General features: G+C 38.9%; 1 protein-coding gene across 4 annotated transcripts; it reads right to left on the reverse strand.

Annotated features, from left to right (window-relative positions):
* Positions 1-1,658: 1,658 nt before the first annotated feature.
* On the reverse strand, positions 1,659-18,325 carry LOC141633115 (paired amphipathic helix protein Sin3-like 3). 4 transcript variants are annotated; one of them, XM_074445594.1, is made up of 23 exons: positions 18,016-18,307; positions 12,155-12,325; positions 11,873-12,059; positions 11,684-11,782; positions 11,403-11,570; positions 10,678-10,775; positions 10,496-10,584; positions 9,523-9,659; positions 9,260-9,335; positions 9,148-9,177; positions 8,623-8,906; positions 8,384-8,538; positions 7,484-7,611; positions 7,139-7,393; positions 6,153-6,785; positions 5,593-5,681; positions 4,763-5,329; positions 4,300-4,400; positions 4,020-4,158; positions 3,785-3,937; positions 3,281-3,444; positions 2,840-2,951; positions 1,659-2,758 (listed from the first exon to the last, which is right to left on the reverse strand). In XM_074445594.1, the coding sequence occupies exons 2-23, from the start codon at positions 12,307-12,309 to the stop codon at positions 2,627-2,629; spliced, it is 3,951 nt and encodes a 1,316-aa protein (XP_074301695.1). In that variant the 5' UTR covers positions 12,310-12,325; positions 18,016-18,307; the 3' UTR covers positions 1,659-2,626. The 4 variants fall into 4 exon arrangements, with proteins under 4 accessions (XP_074301695.1, XP_074301696.1, XP_074301694.1 ...); XM_074445595.1 differs by having other exon boundaries at positions 1,659-2,742; positions 2,840-2,954; positions 18,016-18,302; XM_074445593.1 differs by having other exon boundaries at positions 2,052-2,758; positions 2,840-2,954; positions 18,016-18,325.
* Between the last annotated feature and the right edge of the window lie 251 nt (positions 18,326-18,576).

Raw genomic sequence — 18,576 nt, forward strand, 5'->3', positions numbered from 1 at the left:
GAGTGTGTGGACATGTTGAAAAAATGATCAGTGTTCGTGCATTCCTCGTTGTTGTCGATCTAAGCATTGGGCTCTTTACAAAATGGATGTCCATAATGCTTTTTTTTACAGGGAGATCTCAAAGAAGACGTTTAGATAAAGATCCGACCCGAGTTCACGATTGACAAGCCAGGCCAGGGGATGTGTGTCGTTGTGCAAGTCATTGTGTGGACTTACAAGCCAGGAGATGTGTTTTCACCTTTGGTCATAGGTTTTCAACCTTGAATTATACCTCAAACTTTGTATTAGATGAGATAAGACGACGACTCCCCCTCATTCTAGGCATGGATTGAGAGAATGCTTATTATGTTTTTTTTTCGTTTTCATTTACTTTAGTAAAGTCAAGAATTTTAGTTTTCTTATATTTTAATCATGGAAGTAATATACGATGTATATGAAATAATGTTACTTTTGTTTTTTTGAAAAAATATGTCATCTCTTCAATAAACCTTTTCAGACAGTTTGGCTCACCGGCTCACACAGGCCAAGACCACATACAACTTTTTTTTTTTTTTTTTTGAAAAGGAAATTATATTAAATCAATTTCCGCCAATGCAATAATAGCATTTTGGATTGGAAATGGCGCTTACTGGAGGTTGGGGGCAGTTGGTGGTTGAAAGTGATGCCAAGGTGGTAATTGATGCAGCGGTCTCGGGGTCTTTAGCTAGAACCCCATTTGGTCTTTGTGTTAGGGATATATGTAGTCGCGCCCATTTGTTATCTAGGTGTAAGTTTTCTCATGTCAAGCGAGAAGGGAATACAGTAACTCACCATGTCGCTAGGTTACTTAGCCAAATTATTAAAGTAATTTCTTTACTTTTTCACTTGTTCAAAACCCGTAAACTCGGTAATTGTTTATGTAAAAAATCATCGCACGCTCATGTACCCATATTATAATGAGATCCAACTCATTTAGAACTTGGTTCAATCTCGACTACAGTCTGAGGTGCACAACTTTTCGTTGGCGAAGTCGCAAACAGAAATCCACTCTCTTTTTTTTAGTTTTAGTGGGACATTTCATTCAATTAAGTCTTAAACAGGAAAATGATATGGTTATTAAAAAGAAAATTTCAACGTGTCAAAGTTGATTATCCAACACCGACACTTCTACGCATTAGGTAAAACGTCTAACCCGAAATACAACTTTCAAATTAGAACATGAATAGCGGATGTTTGTCAAAGGGACGATTAAGTTTGAGTAATTAATCTCGTTGATGTAAAACATAGTAACGAAAATGGAGTGAAAAAATGAGTTAACTTTCTCTTTCCAGTGTGTGTGTGTGTGAAGTATTCGCTTTTGGGAAAGATTCACTTGTATCGCATGACCACGGTGGGCTGGTGTGGGGGGAGGAGATGAGGGTGGTCGGCGCTGGCCCATAGGGCTGTGCATCGGTCCAGACCAGACCAAAACCAGAATGGGAAAAAATGGAGGACCGGAGACTGGACCGGGATATAAAATTTTATTAGCACTCTCACAGTCTCACATACATTGATTGATAGGCCCTCAAAGCCACAGATGGAGCAATTTTAATAAGTTTCCTACTCAAATCTGTTGCCATTTCAAAACGACAACCAAATATCCGATTATTATAATAAAACGACAGACTTCCAGAGTAAAAGCTAGAGAATTTTCCCACTAAATTCTAAAATCCATTCAAATTTACAAGCGATGTCCTCTTGAAAATACTGAAACAAATAATACACATGATGCTTAAATACAAGCTATTTACCAAAACTGAGTAGGAAAGTAATTGGACGTAGACACGTGGTGGTCATCTGGCCCTAAGGAGCGGTGGTCGTCGCCAGTTGGTAGCGCCTGACTACGGTGGGCTGGTGTGGAGGGAGGGGAAGAGGGTGGTCGAGGCTGGCCCGTAGGGCTGTGAACCGGTCCGGTCCAGACCAGACCAGAACTGGAATGGGAAAATATGGTTGACCAGAGACTGGACCGGGAGTAAATTTCTATTACCTCTCACATATACATTGATACGCTCTCAAAGCCACGGATGGAGCAATTTTAACAAGTCTGTTACTCAAGTCTGTTGCCATTTCAAAACAACCAAATATCCGATTATAATAAAAAGGACAGACCTCCAGAGTAAAAGCTTGAGAATTTTCCCACTAAATTCTAAAATCCATTCAAAATTAGCGTTAACCAATAAAGGGATTGGAACACTATTGAGTGGATCAAAATTGGCAAGTGTAAATGAAATGAACTGATATTACAACTATTTACAAATATTGCTTCAACTGTTAGAAAGCTCACCTTATTTGGTCGGAAGGCAAGGAATTAAGCGATACCGGATATTTGAACAGCAGCCCAAGAACCTCTTCTTTTCCCAACTTGGTGTTCCTATACTGTTCACAAAGACTTGATTATTCCCTTTCATGCAACACTGAACTTGGCATCGCCATGGAGTCGATGGCAAGACCACTGCGTGATACGTCATTCAGCATGCCAAAAACGGGAATAATCATTTGAGCTGAAAAAGCAGCCTCCAATCCTCCGATTTGTTTGCTTCTAGAAGCCATATTAAAATAAAGTTATGGGAGTAATACTATGGATCTACGACCCTGCAAGCAACCTCTGTTATCGTTCTAATCTTTGAGAAGAGTCATTCAATGACTTGACCGGGTCATGACATGCATCAGTCACATGCAATCTTCTCGATTTTCTTCTCCTCCGGCACAAGAAATCTTCGGTATCTAATACATAAGACACCTACCACATGACAAATTACCATGTGCAATCAAAAAAGGACAACCTTCTCAAAATGTCTATCTCTTCCAATGATCAAAGTACCTTGGACGAAGTGCACGCTATCTTGCACTCTAGACCATTCACAATTTGGAGCCCCTGCATTGCCTCTGAGGCGCCTGAGATTTCCTCTCCACTTCCATACTTCCGTTTATTCCTGCTACAGTTATATCCCACTTCAGTTAAATCCCACTGGCTCAAAGCAAGTGCAGCAGCAACAATAACATAGCCCCAGCCTCGGCTCGGGATTGGATGTATAGAACCCTAGAGAGGTGGTTGTTATTGATGACCCATAATGAAAATTTCTCGAGAATTGATGGATAACGTACAATTCACAATAAACATAAGCGCACCAATTTATGAGCCACTCCACTACATTCCATCACAATACGTAATCAAAAAACAGTGAATCCTTAAGACTGCGAAGGAGATGGTTAACATTACAGACCAAATATTACATAGTTGTGTAGTGGAAACATTAGATACCTCCTCAAAAAAATGCCAGGCTTCTCTTTCTTGTCTGGGACAGCTGAGAGGAAGTCTTCATGTAGGTAAGCTGAAAAGTTTGGGTCCATCGCAACAGCTGTCGATTCTGGCTTATCTTGACATTTTTCCATTAATTGGATGGACAAGCGAGTAGGTGAAGATGACTGCAGATAAAACCAAAATAAGTGAACATATGGGGAGATTGCAGACTGCAACATATCTAATCATAAAACACAAAAACATCAATACCCCAACGACTCAAACGGCTCCGACAGATGGCAGGGTATTGGAGTTCTTACCCCACGGTTGTTGACACAGATAGGCCCACATGAACCATATTGAAAATTGTGTCGAGAATAGAATAAAATGATTGCTAATAAAAAGAAGTGTGGCAAGTTTAGTTAGCTTTTTGCTTTATTCCATCATGAAAGACTATTGAGTCTTTAGCTCCATGTGAAATGGAAACAACCAAAATTAACAAAGAAAGCATAGATGCTGACATACACATTCAACACGATAGATGTTCTCATCATGGACGATAACACGAGCATTTTCATGATAGACAATATCTAAGAATCTTTCAGGTTTCCTTAATCTCTCGTATGCGTATAGCTGAAGAAGTTTGTTGTCGACATCATCTGAGGCTAATATTTGAAGCTGAGGCAGATTAAAACATCAGAAATTAGTTGTATTAAATGAAGAATGTAACAGATTAAAAAGTGAGAGAACCAACACGGACCTGCTTCACAAGCTTATATATAAGCTTATCCAATGTAAAAAGAAGATATGATTGAGTACCAACAATAGCCCAGCATTCATCCTCAAATTTAGTGTTGTCAGACGAGCCATCAACCAAACTATATAGAGCATTCATGAACCTGTAAAGAATCAAAAGGAATTTTACTTAAGTTTTAAATAAAATTACGATCATTGAAGATCAGCTAATATAGTTATTCATCACTACGACCAGATAGAACTACGATCATCGGCTAAATAAAAAGTTCCAATATTGGACAGACCTTGAATACAGGTCAGATGGAGCAGTATCACTTGAGGATTTCCATTTCTTGTCCGCTGTTGATGAATTAATCTTTGCCGACTGTATTCTTTCATACAAAGTCTAGCCAAAAAAGGTAATGTGGGATGAAAATGGCTGTATAAGAATAGCTAGGTACTTCTTCTGTCTCGCAATAAGATTCACACTCATCTTGGAACAAAAGTTAAAAGGAATATTGACGAGGGGTATGCAGGTGGGCCCAGGATAGTAACAAGGACTGTTGAAGTGGGAACGAAATGAGTGACATTTATTGCAAAATTTATTGTAAAGTAACGATGAAGAGAACTCAGGTGGGCACAAGTGAGGATTTCTTGCTAAATTTATGTCTTCTAAGAACAACACTGCCCAGACAATACCTAAAGATGAATGAAGTGTGAACCTTATTGTGAGACGGACCAAATGACCAATGAAAAACCAATTCTTACTTGATGTTGTCTAAACAGAACATAGAAGGAGTCATTTCCATAGAAGATACGGGAACCTTTTGCTCTTTCATTCAACGGTGCAGGTGCGTGTTTTGCAAGGGGCTTTGAAGTTTGCAAAAAACGTTCTGAAAGTGGAAGCAATGATCCATCTCCCTCTTCTTCCACATTGGTCATTCCTTCAGCCTCTCCCTCGCTTTCAGCCTTATTGTCATCATGTTCAGGGGAGCCATCATCCCCATCACCAGACTCACTACCAGAAACATCCCCATTTTCTGAAGCATTCTCACTCTCTTCCGATGACCTATGAGCGCTCTCCTCACCTTCATCATCTGCATGATGTAAGGTGCCTCTCTGTCTTCTCAGATTTGGGCCATTTGTCGAACTGTCGTTCGTTTTATTGGCAAGCTCGGCAAAGTTATCTTCTTCGAAATCTCCATTTGGAGATAGCTCGCCCTCTTCTCTTTCAGCTCTGGCATGTCCATTAGAGTCTTGACAATATCTTATGTTTTTACTGGCTTCTGTGACACCCCCATTTGACATTGCAACTGCTCTTGTAGAATCAGCAGGCTACAGGATAAGAAAACAAGACTAAATGTTCAACTGAACGAAGACAAGAGCTCACTAGTCACATTGTTGAATCACCAAAGCAAAATAGTAGCCGTGTGCCTTTGACAAATAATATATGGAGGCAAGGTTGATAGAAACAGCATAACTTTCAACAACATCCTCTACTGTTTACACAAAGCCGCTCTAGGAAAGGCATCTAATATCACAAGTGGACCCCTATCATCTTTGTTTAAACATACTAGAAGTATTTGTTAACAACATACCTCCAATGAAGGCGCATTTCTACCATTTGATCTTTCACGGCCGCTACTATCAGCTGGATTCCCAGATCTAAATGGCATTGAACCAAGACCTGGACAAAAAGTAAGAAAATTCTCAGCCAGAACAATAGTAGATTAAGACAAAGCGAAACTAAGATCATAAAAGTTAAATAAAATTATCCATGTTCCTTTTACTTTTAAAACTTTCCTAGACTATTTAACTTGTTCTTGTTTAGATTTTACAGCACAGTATCCTTGGGCCCAATGGTAACCCACCTTGACTGCAAGTGTAGGACGCAACACGGCGTCGAGAGTCAGACACTACGAGATCTTGGAAATTTTCATGGTTTTGGCCTAAAATAAAGTGTCAAAGTGTCCGGACACACGACACACAGGCTAAGTGAAAAATTGAAGTAACATAGCGTGAGCACTAAAACGGATTCTTAGATATGCATTTCATTGTGCCAAAGCACGAAAGCAGAGTGGGTAGAATATTTTCTCAATCTGGTTGTCAATTAGCTGAAGTCATATTGTCGTTTATTGAGGGGAATTAAAAACCAGACCTGATGTGTTGTCATTGTTTCTTCCATGAAGTTGCTCAGCTCCAGAGGTAGGAGACACGTTAGAACTGATCAACTGTTCGTTAGAAGGGCTTGGTTTGATAAGACCAGATATTTGACCAACCATGGTGCCATTATTTTGAGACCTAATTTGAAGCAGGGCACTATTACTGGCATCAGGACATCCATCTTTAGCAAGATTAACGTAACTTGATTGTTCGGGGGGGCTAGATTCATCTCCGTTTCTTGAAGCATGGGAGTGCTTGTGAGTAGTAGCACGGCTACTAGGACTTCCATTGCTATCACCAGTAGCAAGACCATCAATTTTATCCATCTCATTCTTCACCCTCAAAACATCCTCGGAGTCCTCTATTCCCTGATCCCGAGTTGGCACACCAAGCATGTGTTCTAGGAATGTAGTCCATATTTTCATCACTTTATCCAGTTGATCTGCTGTGCAGACCTCTCCACAGGAATATTTCATCAGCTGATATAAATCTTCATGAATCTCTGTATCAAGATACTCAAATTCCATATGGGCATTAATTGGCTGTCTATTTCCTGCAGCAACAGCAAGGAGTGCATCATCTTCTTTGCACTTCTGCTCACTGAGTTCTTTAAGCTCGGCCAATAAAGCTGCAATAAGAGCAACCACAAAAATAAGTCTCTAAAAAAAGTAGGGTTTCAGGGGCATTGGGGAATTTGGTAGATTGCGTACATGAGCTTCGGGTAGAATTAGTAGATACTACTAAACAAGACATTGGTTAGCCACATGATGTTCATCACAGTAGCAAGATGCTCAAGTTGTGATATGTTAATATCAAATAGAACACAGCTCACTGTGAGAAATAAGTTGTCAGATCTCTGATTCTAAATGACATACTATGCATATGACCAAAACATCAGTATCACAGGACTGATAAGCAATAGACCCTTGTGCCAAAGGTACAGGATCATAGTTTTCCAAGTTATGCAATGACAATGATTACCTTTTGTGCTTAAGCTCTTAGTATCCTGCTGTTTAAAGTAGAAGCTACGGTGATCAAGTGATTTGTGATAATTTTTTGCATATATTTCAGCCCACACTTTATTGAAATCAGCACGGCATCTGGCCCACTCCTCTTGTTTCTGTTTCAAACGAGTTAGTATAACAGGCAAAGCAAGAGTTGCATTCTTCTTTAATACATCCATGACATCAAGACCATGGTCACCATACAACCGCTCAATGCACCTCATATTTATAGCTGTTGGCAGAAAAGAAGTATGTCAACATTATGTCACAATCAAAATATTATCATTCAGACAACTTTATGGAAATTCCAATCAAAATTTACCAGTAAAATGCTCGTCTATTCGGATTGGATTTTCAGCTTTAATTTTGTTATCGTTGATTTTTCCCAAGAGCTCTTCCACGCGTTTAATTGTAACATTGACGGACTCCAGCAACATGTCTAGTTCGAACCTGAGTGAAATCAATGGATAAGTAATAGCATGTCGATTGAGCACTAATACATAATGTTTGTTTAATTTTGCATAAGAGCTGCTGTTAATTATAATGCTCCAAGAAAAGATTTACGAGTTCCACAAGGAAGATCATTAGTTGGCCCTTTTTTGTGTAAGTGGGCTTCAGGGTTTTAGTTGTAATAGAGGCGAACTTCAACACAGGGACGTATACTAATCGATGATAAACCATAGCTATTTCAAGCAAGATGATACAGAGAGTACAACAATGGTCTGTTACACCGTATATTATTCAGTTACTTGACACTGCAAAAAATAAAAAACAAAGCCTTAATCCTAAAGTCGGCTAACATAGATCCCGTTTTCACTGTCAATACGAGGTCAAAACAAAGAGGGATAAACCAATAAGTTATGTAAGTAGAGTGTGAATGGAGTAAAACAGAGAGGCGTAAACATGTGGAGAACATTTTGAGAGAGGATTAAAGAAAGACTTGACCAGAAAAACAAAACAAAAAAAGTGCAAAGAAAAAAAGACAGAAAAATACTAAATGAGAGACAATGACGTTTAGATGCAGAACTAAATGAGAAAAAACTTGGAAAGAAAACAAAAGAAAAGGAAAAAAACTCAAATAATAACAGACACAATGAATTCAAACGCTCTCGTCCACATGGATTATCTCTCCACTCCGCTCCCATTGCCATATTTTCGCATGTGGCCACACAAAAACCATAAAGGCAGAAATGCAAAGCAACAAACAATGCGACATATCAACCTGTCATCTTCACAACGAAATAGGCTCTCCTCGTATTGATTTTTTCGCATGTGCTTAAAAGAGTAGTCTTCACTCCCAGAGGTTACAGAAACCCAGTGGTCGTTCAGTACTTCTATTCCCAGATCAGTCCTTTGACTCGCCACAGGAATCGGATACTGCACATATGCATACAATAAAACTACTGAAAAGGATAAATAACCATGGCACTTATGAGAGAAATATAAAAGAGAGATCCATACATTCATAGGAAGAAATCGATAACTAGGTGTGCAGCGCTCACAGTTGGAAAGGTCAAGCTCTTGAATAGGTTTTCCTATATACTTATCTTTGCTCGAGTTTGAAGATATTCTGAGATTTGCGACCTCTTTACTCACATAACCACTTCTATCTATCCGGTCCCTTTCCTTACAGTCATGATTTCTATCTCTGACTTCTCTTCCATGTTCTTTATCTCTCTCTTTATCCTCAGCCTTCACATATTTTGAAGGACCATCACTCCAGGAGATTTCCGGCCACAAAGATTCTGGAAGGAAGTGAAAAATTGATACTTTGATTATATTGGCAAAACTAAAGACTACTTCATATTAACTGCACCTCAGCCTACCAGATTCACAAGAGGTCAGAAAAATACTAAAAAATTAAATCAAGCAATGAACAGCAAGTAGTGTTGGCAACCACCAGCAGGTAACAGCAATAGACAGTACAGTTGAATAACCAATCGAACACAATAAGTAGATAGTAAACGGAAGAGGCAAAATGCATACTTTTGCTCATCACACTGCCAAGGAAGCCATCTGTAAAACACCACAACTGTCGTCAGACGCAAACCTTACAAGTGTAGAAAATTAGCTAGTAGGAGAAAGGTTCCAAATTTACCAGTTTTTTCACAATATGTCAGAAACACATCAAATGCTTCCATTAATTCAGGATATTTTCCAAGTATATCACGTACCTGAGACAAAGTAGAGAAACAATAGTACTACTAACGATGCAATACCCTAGTACTCAAGAACATCTAAGAAAATTTACAGAGGCCTTAAAAAACTTCAAGCTGTTTTTTTATACGGTTTTGCAGGACATGAAGAAGTGAAAATGGCTTGAGTACAATGACAGTTAAGTTCAGATTGTAAAATTCGTACCAGAGAATGTAGTTCTTGTTTAGTGATTATTTCTCTGCTATACATATGAAGGCATTTCAAAAATTCTTGATAATCATCAGGATTATGCAATCTGCCCTTGACTTTTTCGCAGAATGCAAACTCTTGGCTGTACATAGCTGCAATAAGATTCCCTATTTGAGGATCTCGAAAATAAATTTAAATGAAACATGGAAAATACTGGTAGTAATAAGTAATAACCTGTAGAAAAATAGAACAATGGTGATATACCGCTTCTCAAACTAACTAAACCCTATTATGAGTTCCTCTGTAATGCTATGCAGGTAGCTTACATAATGAAAATCAAAAACATAGTAAAGCAAAAGAGCACTTAGCATTAGGGATATCACTGGGGCGGGGCAAGGGTCAAGAACTAGAGCCATATCGGTTCCATATCCCCGCTATCTAATTAATAACTGTATCCACTATTTATTTACTAAATATCTAAATCATAACAAACTCATAGTAGTTTTGATTTTTCAAAAGGTAAAATTTACAATACAGCCATGATAATATTAACTATCTTGATAGATGGGTAAAGTGATATGAAGCAGCTACAACAGAAAGTCTACTCAGGCCCCACCAACCATGAAATGATGGGAGGTATAATGTTTAATCCCCGTACCCGTCCTACTTGCCAAAATAGTAAAATACTACTCATATCCGCTTCAACAGGGAAAACTAAGTGGGGTTACCCACTTTGACCCCGCAGAGGCATTCCTACTTAGCAACCCCGGACCATGGTTCTTTTTTTCCATGTGGAGGTCCGTTAGGAAAAAACTAATGCAAACAGAGCAGCTATAAGAAATTATTTTCACATGGTTAAATAGAAGAATTATGTGAGCAAACAGTCAGCCACACACGCACACACATTATGCAGCACTAGAAGTGAAGGACCACAAGATCAAACATTCACATGACTACACAAGCGTTCAAAGTAAAGTTAGGAGCATACTTTTCAGACCATTCTTATCATCAGAAGTACCAGACACTCCCCAAGGACCATATTTTTCAGCAGCATGGTCAGCAACAGAGCCTTCACCCCTGTAAGCAGATAACATCTATTAGAACATTGGTTGTCAGCTCAATCTCAATGACACTGTTTGTAATACAGTTTCCACCAATCTGTTCAATAACCTGTCTTTATCTTTATCTAGCCGCCTCCTCTGCTCCCTTTCAACTTTTAATTTATCGTTTTCAGCATCAGATCCATCAATGGTGAATTCCTGATCCTTCTGCAAAAGCCAAATTGAAAGAACATAATCAGGAGGATAAAAAAAAGCCTCAACTCTCCTATATACGGTCATACGGTAAGACGAGCCCAGTAAAGTGTGGCCCAAGAAAAGATAATACTTGTATTTATGGAGCCTTAAATTTTATTTCGACAACTTGATATTTTATCAGGACGGACCAGCCTACTTAAATGTGTCCGTTCCAATCATAAAATACCAGGTTATCAAAATAAATTTAAAACCTCAATTATTACTATTTTTTTAGTTTGGGCTTATTATAATTGGGCAAGTCTCATGGCAAGACGAACCTATATAACAATTTGTAAAAAACAAGCTGTAAAACGTAGATGAAATACCAGATCAATATGCATTGGTTTTGTTGTAGGCATGGTCGGGGAGCCTTATATTTTATTTTGACAGCATGAAATTTTATCATGACGGACCGGCCTACTTAAATGATTCAGTTCCAATCATAAAATACCAGGTTATCAAAACAAAATTTAAAACTCAATTATTACTATTTTTTTAGATTGGGCTTATTATAGATGGGCAAGTCTCATGGTAAGACTACCCTATGTAACAATTTGTAAAACAAACAAGTTGTAAAATGTAGAATCCACTATGAAATACCCGATCATTATGCATTGGTCTTGTTGTAGGCATGGCCGAGTTCCTGTCCCCGAACATAGCATTCCTAACTGATGGAGCATGCTGACTAGCAGCTGTCGCTGAGGTATCTGGAAGAAAATGGGTGAACTCTTCAAGGAGATCTTGATGGTCCTGAAAGAGTAAAGCTACCTGCACATAGTATAAAATATTTGTAGTTTCTGCTAAACCAACAAGACCACAATACCCTTCCATTCCCTTCTTTCTATAAGTTAAATGAGTAGTAGGAAGCCAATTTAACATACCTCCTGGTAGACCTCACTGATGGTCTTGTTTTCTTTCCTATACATATTCAAAATATCAAGAAATGACTTGTAAACGCGGTCATCACCATGAAATCGCAACTGCAGCAGGAGGTGTATGATCAGTTAAGTTAAACATCTATAAAACAATAACATGATACAAAGTATTGAATTCGAAGATCAAAAGGATACCTTAATTTTATTAACAAAATTAATTGCTTCTTCAAACTCAACTGGCTTCTTCGTTAGAGGTTGCTCATCCTCAGGTGGAAGGGTAATTTCGAACCCCTTGGGCAAAAAGGTATTGAATCCCAGTATCAAGTTCCGGTGCCCTTTGAACAATTCTTTAACCCTTGCTATGACACCAGTCGTGTCAATTCTATTCAACAAAAAACGTGATTGATAAGTTACACATGCTGCATGATAGGATAACAAGTGTTTTGACACATTACAGAGGTTCAACAATGATCAAACCTTTGAGCTTTAAAATCCTTCATAACTTCAAGAAATTCGTCATATTTCTCCTTCTTGTCGGAGAACATTTCCTTCACTGCCTTCAGATACGCTAAGGCATCATTAGTAGTTAACCTCTGCATGCTGCCCTGAGTGCTAACCCCACCACCTACCATCTGTGATTATCTAGGTCTTTGTCCCGGAAATTAAGCAAGTTCCATCAGTGGAGAACATTCACATTTCGATGAACCGCATTACATTTTATACACAGATATCCAAGTTGATTAACATCTTATCTATGTAACTTAGCAGATAAGGAAACTAATTTTTCCCAATCCACAGCCTACAGAAAAGGGAAAGATAACATAAAAATAACATTTTTCCTAAAAGATACTGCGAACTACCGATTGCAACGAAATGAATAATACAAATCCCCTAGCAGCACTTAACCAAGAACAGCAACTGAGCATCAAAACTGATACCAAAATGAATGTGCATATGTGTTAGCATAATATCCCGATCATATCTTGGATATTTTGCCATATCGTAAATATTCTGCCAAGTCGTAAATATCTCGGTTTAGGAATTTTATTGTTTCTGTTCATATACTCCTTCCTGTTTTATAGGATTTGATTAGCTTGTGATTAGTTGTATTTCCTAGTTTATAGCAACCTCTCCTTGTATAAATTGAGGGCTCATACGATTGAATAAAGACACAGAAACTTCCACAAGTCTTCTTCTCTACTTCTTAGTTCTATTTTACTATATGGTATCGTAAGCAGGTTTTTTTTTCTTGCGATCGTTTCCTTTCATTTTTTTTCTCTTTTTCTTTTTGTTGATCCTCTACAATGGGTGATGATAAATCAACTCAGAGTGGGGGGAGCGGCACTAGCCACAACATCAACCCTATTTATGCTATCTCGAATCAGGATGGTACGGGAGCACGAATCACTCATGTCCTTCTCATAGGTTCCAAAAACTATGCCGAATGGGCAAAAGGATTCAGGGTGGCGTTGGGGGCTAAGCGCAAACTTGGGTTCATTGATGGAACTCTCAAGCACAAGCCTTCTGATCCCAAAGAATGGGACGATTGGACGGCTGTGAATTATACGGTTATCGCGTGGATTTTTAATAATATAGAACCACGTGTGCGCTCGACAATTTCCTATCGAGAAATTGCCTTTGATCTCTGGGAAGATATTCGTTTGCGGTTCTCTGTGGCAAACGACATCAAACTCTATCAAATTCAAAATGATCTTGCCGCTTGTAAGCAGCAACCCGGTGAGTCTGTCATGGATTATTTTGGCCGTATTAAAATGTTTTGGGAAGACATCAATGATTATGATGCCTTACCTACTTGTGAATGTTGTTCTAAATGTGATTTGCAAGGAGTAATTCGTAAGCGTAGGGATATTGAACAAGTGCGCGGATTTTTAATGGGTCTTGACCCGGTGTATGCTACTGTTCGCTCTCGTATACTCGGCACCTCACCGTTGCCTGATATACATGTCATATACTCACGCATCGCTCAGGAAGAAGAAGTTCGTGCTGTAGCTCAGTCTCGTGTGGATGCTGCCACTCAAATGGCGTGTGCAGTAAGTGGTAAGAATTCACAGGCTAAACCCGAGGGGGGATCCCGTCCTCGGTTTAAGTGCACAAATTGCAATAAAGACGGACATACTGTTAGTCGCTGCTGGGAGAAGATTGGGTTTCCGGTTGGTCATCCTCGCCATGTCGCGAAAACAAGGGATCCTTCTCCCTCCACCTCTGCCAAAACTAATGCTATCCTCGGTGAGACCCCAGTTGTTGCTAATATGGTTCGTTTGACTGGTACGCTTCCTTTCACGTGGATAATTGACACGGGTGCTTCCACACACGTGTGTTATAATGAAAACTTATTTGAGTCGCTTGTCACTATTGCGCCTATCAATATTGGATTACCCAATGGTACAAAATTGACAGCCACTAAGGCCGGGACTATCAAGAATAATGATCAATTATTTCTGTATAATGTCTTATTCGTCCCGTCTTTCAAGTGCAATCTTCTTTCAGTCTCACAATTGTTATCCACGAAGGAACTCTGTATTAAATTCGCTAATTCTCAATGCTTGATACAGGACCATGCCTTGACGACGATTGGAGTGGGTAATCTTTCAGAGGGGCTTTTCTACCTGACAATGATGGAGTCTAGTCGTGTTAATGCTGTAACTGGGCAGGACAGTGACGAGTTGTGGCATCAACGATTGGGGCATCCTTCATCTCAGGTTATGAAGCACATTCCCTCTATTTCCAGTTTTCATTCTGATTTTTCGACTTGTGATATTTGTTTTAGAGCAAAACAGACTCGTACTCCTTTTCCGTTGAGTGATAATAAAGCTGAATGTTTATTTGATTTAATTCATTGCGACGTTTGGGGACCGTATCAACCTAATCGTGCTTGTGGCTCTCGTTTTTTCCTCTCAATAGTTGACGATTTTTCGAGATGTGTGTGGGTTTATTTAATGAAAACAAAGGACGAAGTCCCTACCCTTATGCGGAATTTTTTCTCCTTAATTAATCGACAATTTAATTGTAATGTGAAAATTGTCCGGAGTGATAATGGGACGGAGTTTCGGGGGCTTCTTCCTTATTTTCGGGAAACTGGTATCATTTTTCAAACATCAATGGTTAAAACACCCCAACAAAATGCTCGGGTAGAACGAAAACATAGACATATCCTCAATGTAGCTCGAGCTCTACGATTTCAGAGTTCGTTACCCATTGAGTTTTGGGGGGAGTGTGTATTGACAGCCGCACATTTAATTAATCGTACTCCTACTCGGATTTTGCATAATAAAACCCCATTCGAATTATTGTTTGGTAAACTCCCTGATATGAGTCTAATTCGGGTTTTCGGATGTTTATGTTATGCGAAAAATATTTATGCGCGCGATAAGTTTGCTTCCCGAAGTCGTAAGTGTATTTTTATTGGCTATCCTTTTGGGAAGAAAGGTTGGCATTTATATGATCTCGAGTCGGGTGATTATTTTCAGTCCCGAGATGTTCACTTTATTGAGGACCAGTTTCCATTTGCCACTCCCGACCTTAGCTCTGAGTCTGACAGCGACGGTTTTGTTGAGTCTGTTGTTCCTACTGTCGAAGATGGTATGCAGCCACAAGACCCACAGCTCGGGTCTGATTCTGCTCAAAATCAGCAGTTGACGGTTACTGAAACAGAGCAGTCAGGTGAGGTTTCTTCTGATCAATCAGATAATTCCATTCCAACTAATGACATACCTCCTGCTCAGAATACAGCTCGAAGTGATGGTAGTGGTAATGAATCCACTGATATTTTTGTTGAGGCACACCCGGATAATCTTGATGCAAATACCACAGAAGACATGGGTCGAGGTAAGAGACCTAAATTTGATAATTCCCGCTATAAAGATTTTGTACGGTGGGATAAGGTGGCTGAACACATTAACACGACTCCTGCTCCGTCAAGCCCTTCACCCTCGCCAACGCTCGTCACAGGTACTCCGTATCCCATTGCTAATTATATTACTTGTCACAATTTTTCGTCTGCCCATAAACATTTTCTTGCAGCCATTACTAATGATACGGAACCAAGTTCTTTCAAAGAGGCTATCCGGGATCCGAAATGGAAACAGGCCATGGAAGAAGAAATTGCTGCTTTAGAAGCAAACAATACATGGTCTGTTGTGGAATTGCCGTCCCATAAAACTGCCATTGGATGTATGTGGGTTTACAAAATAAAGCGCAAATCGGATGGGACGGTTGAACGATATAAAGCAAGACTACTTGTTTTTGGTAACCATCAGCAAGAAGGCATTGATTTTGCTGAAACTTTTGCTCCTACGGTGAAAATGGTAACAGTCCGCGCTTTCCTTACTATAGCTGCTATCAATAATTGGGAATTGCACCAAATGGATGTTCAAAACGCTTTCCTTCACGGGGATTTAGAGGAGGAGGAGGTGTACATGCGACTTCCACTTGGGTTCGGTCATGGGCTGCGTGGAAAGGTGTGTCGCCTTCATAAATCTTTGTACGGTCTTCGTCAATCACCGCGTTGCTGGTATGCTAAACTTGCCACTGCTTTATGTGACTACGGTTTTTCTCATAGTCCGTGTGATCATTCGTTGTTTGTTTATCGCAAGAACAATATTGTCATTAATATTCTCGTTTATGTTGATGACTTAGTAATTGCTGGAAATAATAGTGTTGCCATTCAAGAGTTTAAAAATTATCTAAGTCAATGTTTCCGTATGAAGGACTTGGGTAAGCTAAAATATTTTCTGGGGCTTGAGGTGGCACGTAATTTCAGTGGTATTTTTCTCTGTCAGCGAAAATATACTCTTGATTTATTGGCAGAAACCGGGCTCCTCGGATCAAAACCGGCCTCTGTTCCTATGGAAGAAAAGCATGAGCTAGCTTTACATATTGAGCCATTATTTTCTGAACCCACGAAGTATCGTCGTTTAGTCGGCAAGTTAATTTATCTCACGCTTACTCGTCCGGAGATTACCTATTCGGTTCATATTCTTTCACAGTTTATGCAAGCACCTTCTCAAGCACATTGGGATGCGGTTATACGAGTTATTCGTTATCTCAAAGGAAATCCCGGGCAGGGTATTTTATTACGTGCTAATGCATCTATGATCCTCGAGGCCTACTGTGACGCCGATTATGATAGCTGCCCTATTACTCGCCGCTCTTTGTCCGCATATTTTGTGTCTCTTGGAGGTTCTCCCATCTCTTGGAAAACCAAGAAGCAGGCCACTGTATCTCGCTCTACTGCCGAATCTGAATACCGTGCCATGGCTTCCGCTACTTGTGAAATTCTTTGGTTGAAAGGTTTGCTTCGGAGTTTGGGGTTTGAGCATCCTTCTCCTGTAATGCTTCACTGTGATAACAAGGCGGCTATTCACATCTCTAATAATCCCGTTTTTCATGAACGAACGAAACATATCGAAATTGACTGTTATTTTGTTCGTGATGAGGTTCTACGGGGTACTATTACGCCATCTCATGTACCTACTTCCACTCAACTTGCGGATATCCTAACCAAGGCTCTTGGCCGTTCTCAGTTTCACCGCTGCTTGTTGGGCAAGTTGGGCATTGCTAACCCCCATGCTCCAACTCTTGAGGGGGGGTGTTAGCATAATATCCCGATCATATCTTGGATATTTTGCCATATCGTAAATATTCTGCCAAGTCGTAAATATCTCGGTTTAGGAATTTTATTGTTTCTGTTCATATACTCCTTCCTGTTTTATAGGATTTGATTAGCTTGTGATTAGTTGTATTTCCTAGTTTATAGCAACCTCTCCTTGTATAAATTGAGGGCTCATACGATTGAATAAAGACACAGAAACTTCCACAAGTCTTCTTCTCTACTTCTTAGTTCTATTTTACTATAATATGCTAAACCGAAACGTATTTCGAATAAAACCAACAACAGACATGAGGCTGTTTAAGTTAACACCTCTTTTTCTCACTAAATAATTAAGCAAATTTGTAATCAATTCTCTCAAACAACAAATCAAAGCTCTAATATTTTGCACTGTTTCTTTAATTTACTTTTTAATCACCAGAACGATAATCAAAATAATTTGAAGCAAGTGCAACAAAATAACAACGAAAAAAAAACCAGAAGAAAAAAAAAAACTGAAACTGAAACTGAAATTGAAAACCAAAGTAGATCTAAGCAAATGAAAGAAAAGCAAAAAGAGCTTAAATTAGAACACAGATAGCAGATCATACAGATGATAAAATTGCATAACTTGAAAAGCAAACCTTAATCATTCCTAACCAACATAATTAACAAATCAATACTTTAAATACACAAATTACAAATAAAAAAAAGATCGGTGTAAACTTACAGTTGTGTATAATTTTGATGCGAAGACAAGAGTCACAATCTAGTTTCTGATAATCAGTTGTTTCTGAAGAAATAACAAAATATAAAAAGAAGAAATAAGAAAACAAAGTAGAGTAAGATTAGTTGATGAAGGTGTTAAGAAAAACCATAATAATGATGATTAAGAGAAGAGATTAGATTAAGAGGAGGAGGAAGGAGGAGTTTATCTGGTTTATAGAGAAGAGGGAAACTTAGAGAGAGAGAGAGAGAGAGAGAAAGATGAGGGAAGAGGGAATTTTGAACATATGGAAGGGAAATTAACTAATTTTCGTACAATTCTTATACCATACACCCAGGGTATATCATAAACCCAGGTAACAAAATAAAATAAATAAAATTAAAAGATAAAAATTCACTCACATAATTAAGCAGTTAACAACGCTTACTATAAAATCCCTTCTTCTCCCCTTTCATACCTAGATCTTTCATACTTCCAAAAAGAATAATGCATAAAATTTTATTTTATTTTTCATTCAAACCTATTAGTTTTGTATTCTTAGATTTGTATTTTGATTGATAATCT

The sequence above is a fragment of the Silene latifolia genome, chromosome Y, assembly GCF_048544455.1.
Source record: "Silene latifolia isolate original U9 population chromosome Y, ASM4854445v1, whole genome shotgun sequence".
Classification (NCBI taxonomy): domain Eukaryota; kingdom Viridiplantae; phylum Streptophyta; class Magnoliopsida; order Caryophyllales; family Caryophyllaceae; genus Silene; species Silene latifolia.

Coding starts and splice junctions, on each gene's coding strand:
- LOC141633115 (XM_074445593.1), bottom strand. CDS start 12,309: ATGGTAGGTGGTGGGGTTAGCACTCAGGGCAGCATGCAGAGGTTAACT. Junction 6,786..7,138: donor TAAGAGCTTAAGCACAAAAG/GTAATCATTGTC, acceptor CTCTTATTGCAG/CTTTATTGGCCGAGCTTAAA. Junction 2,955..3,280: donor CCTGGCATTTTTTTGAGGAG/GTATCTAATGTT, acceptor ATATAACTGTAG/CAGGAATAAACGGAAGTATG.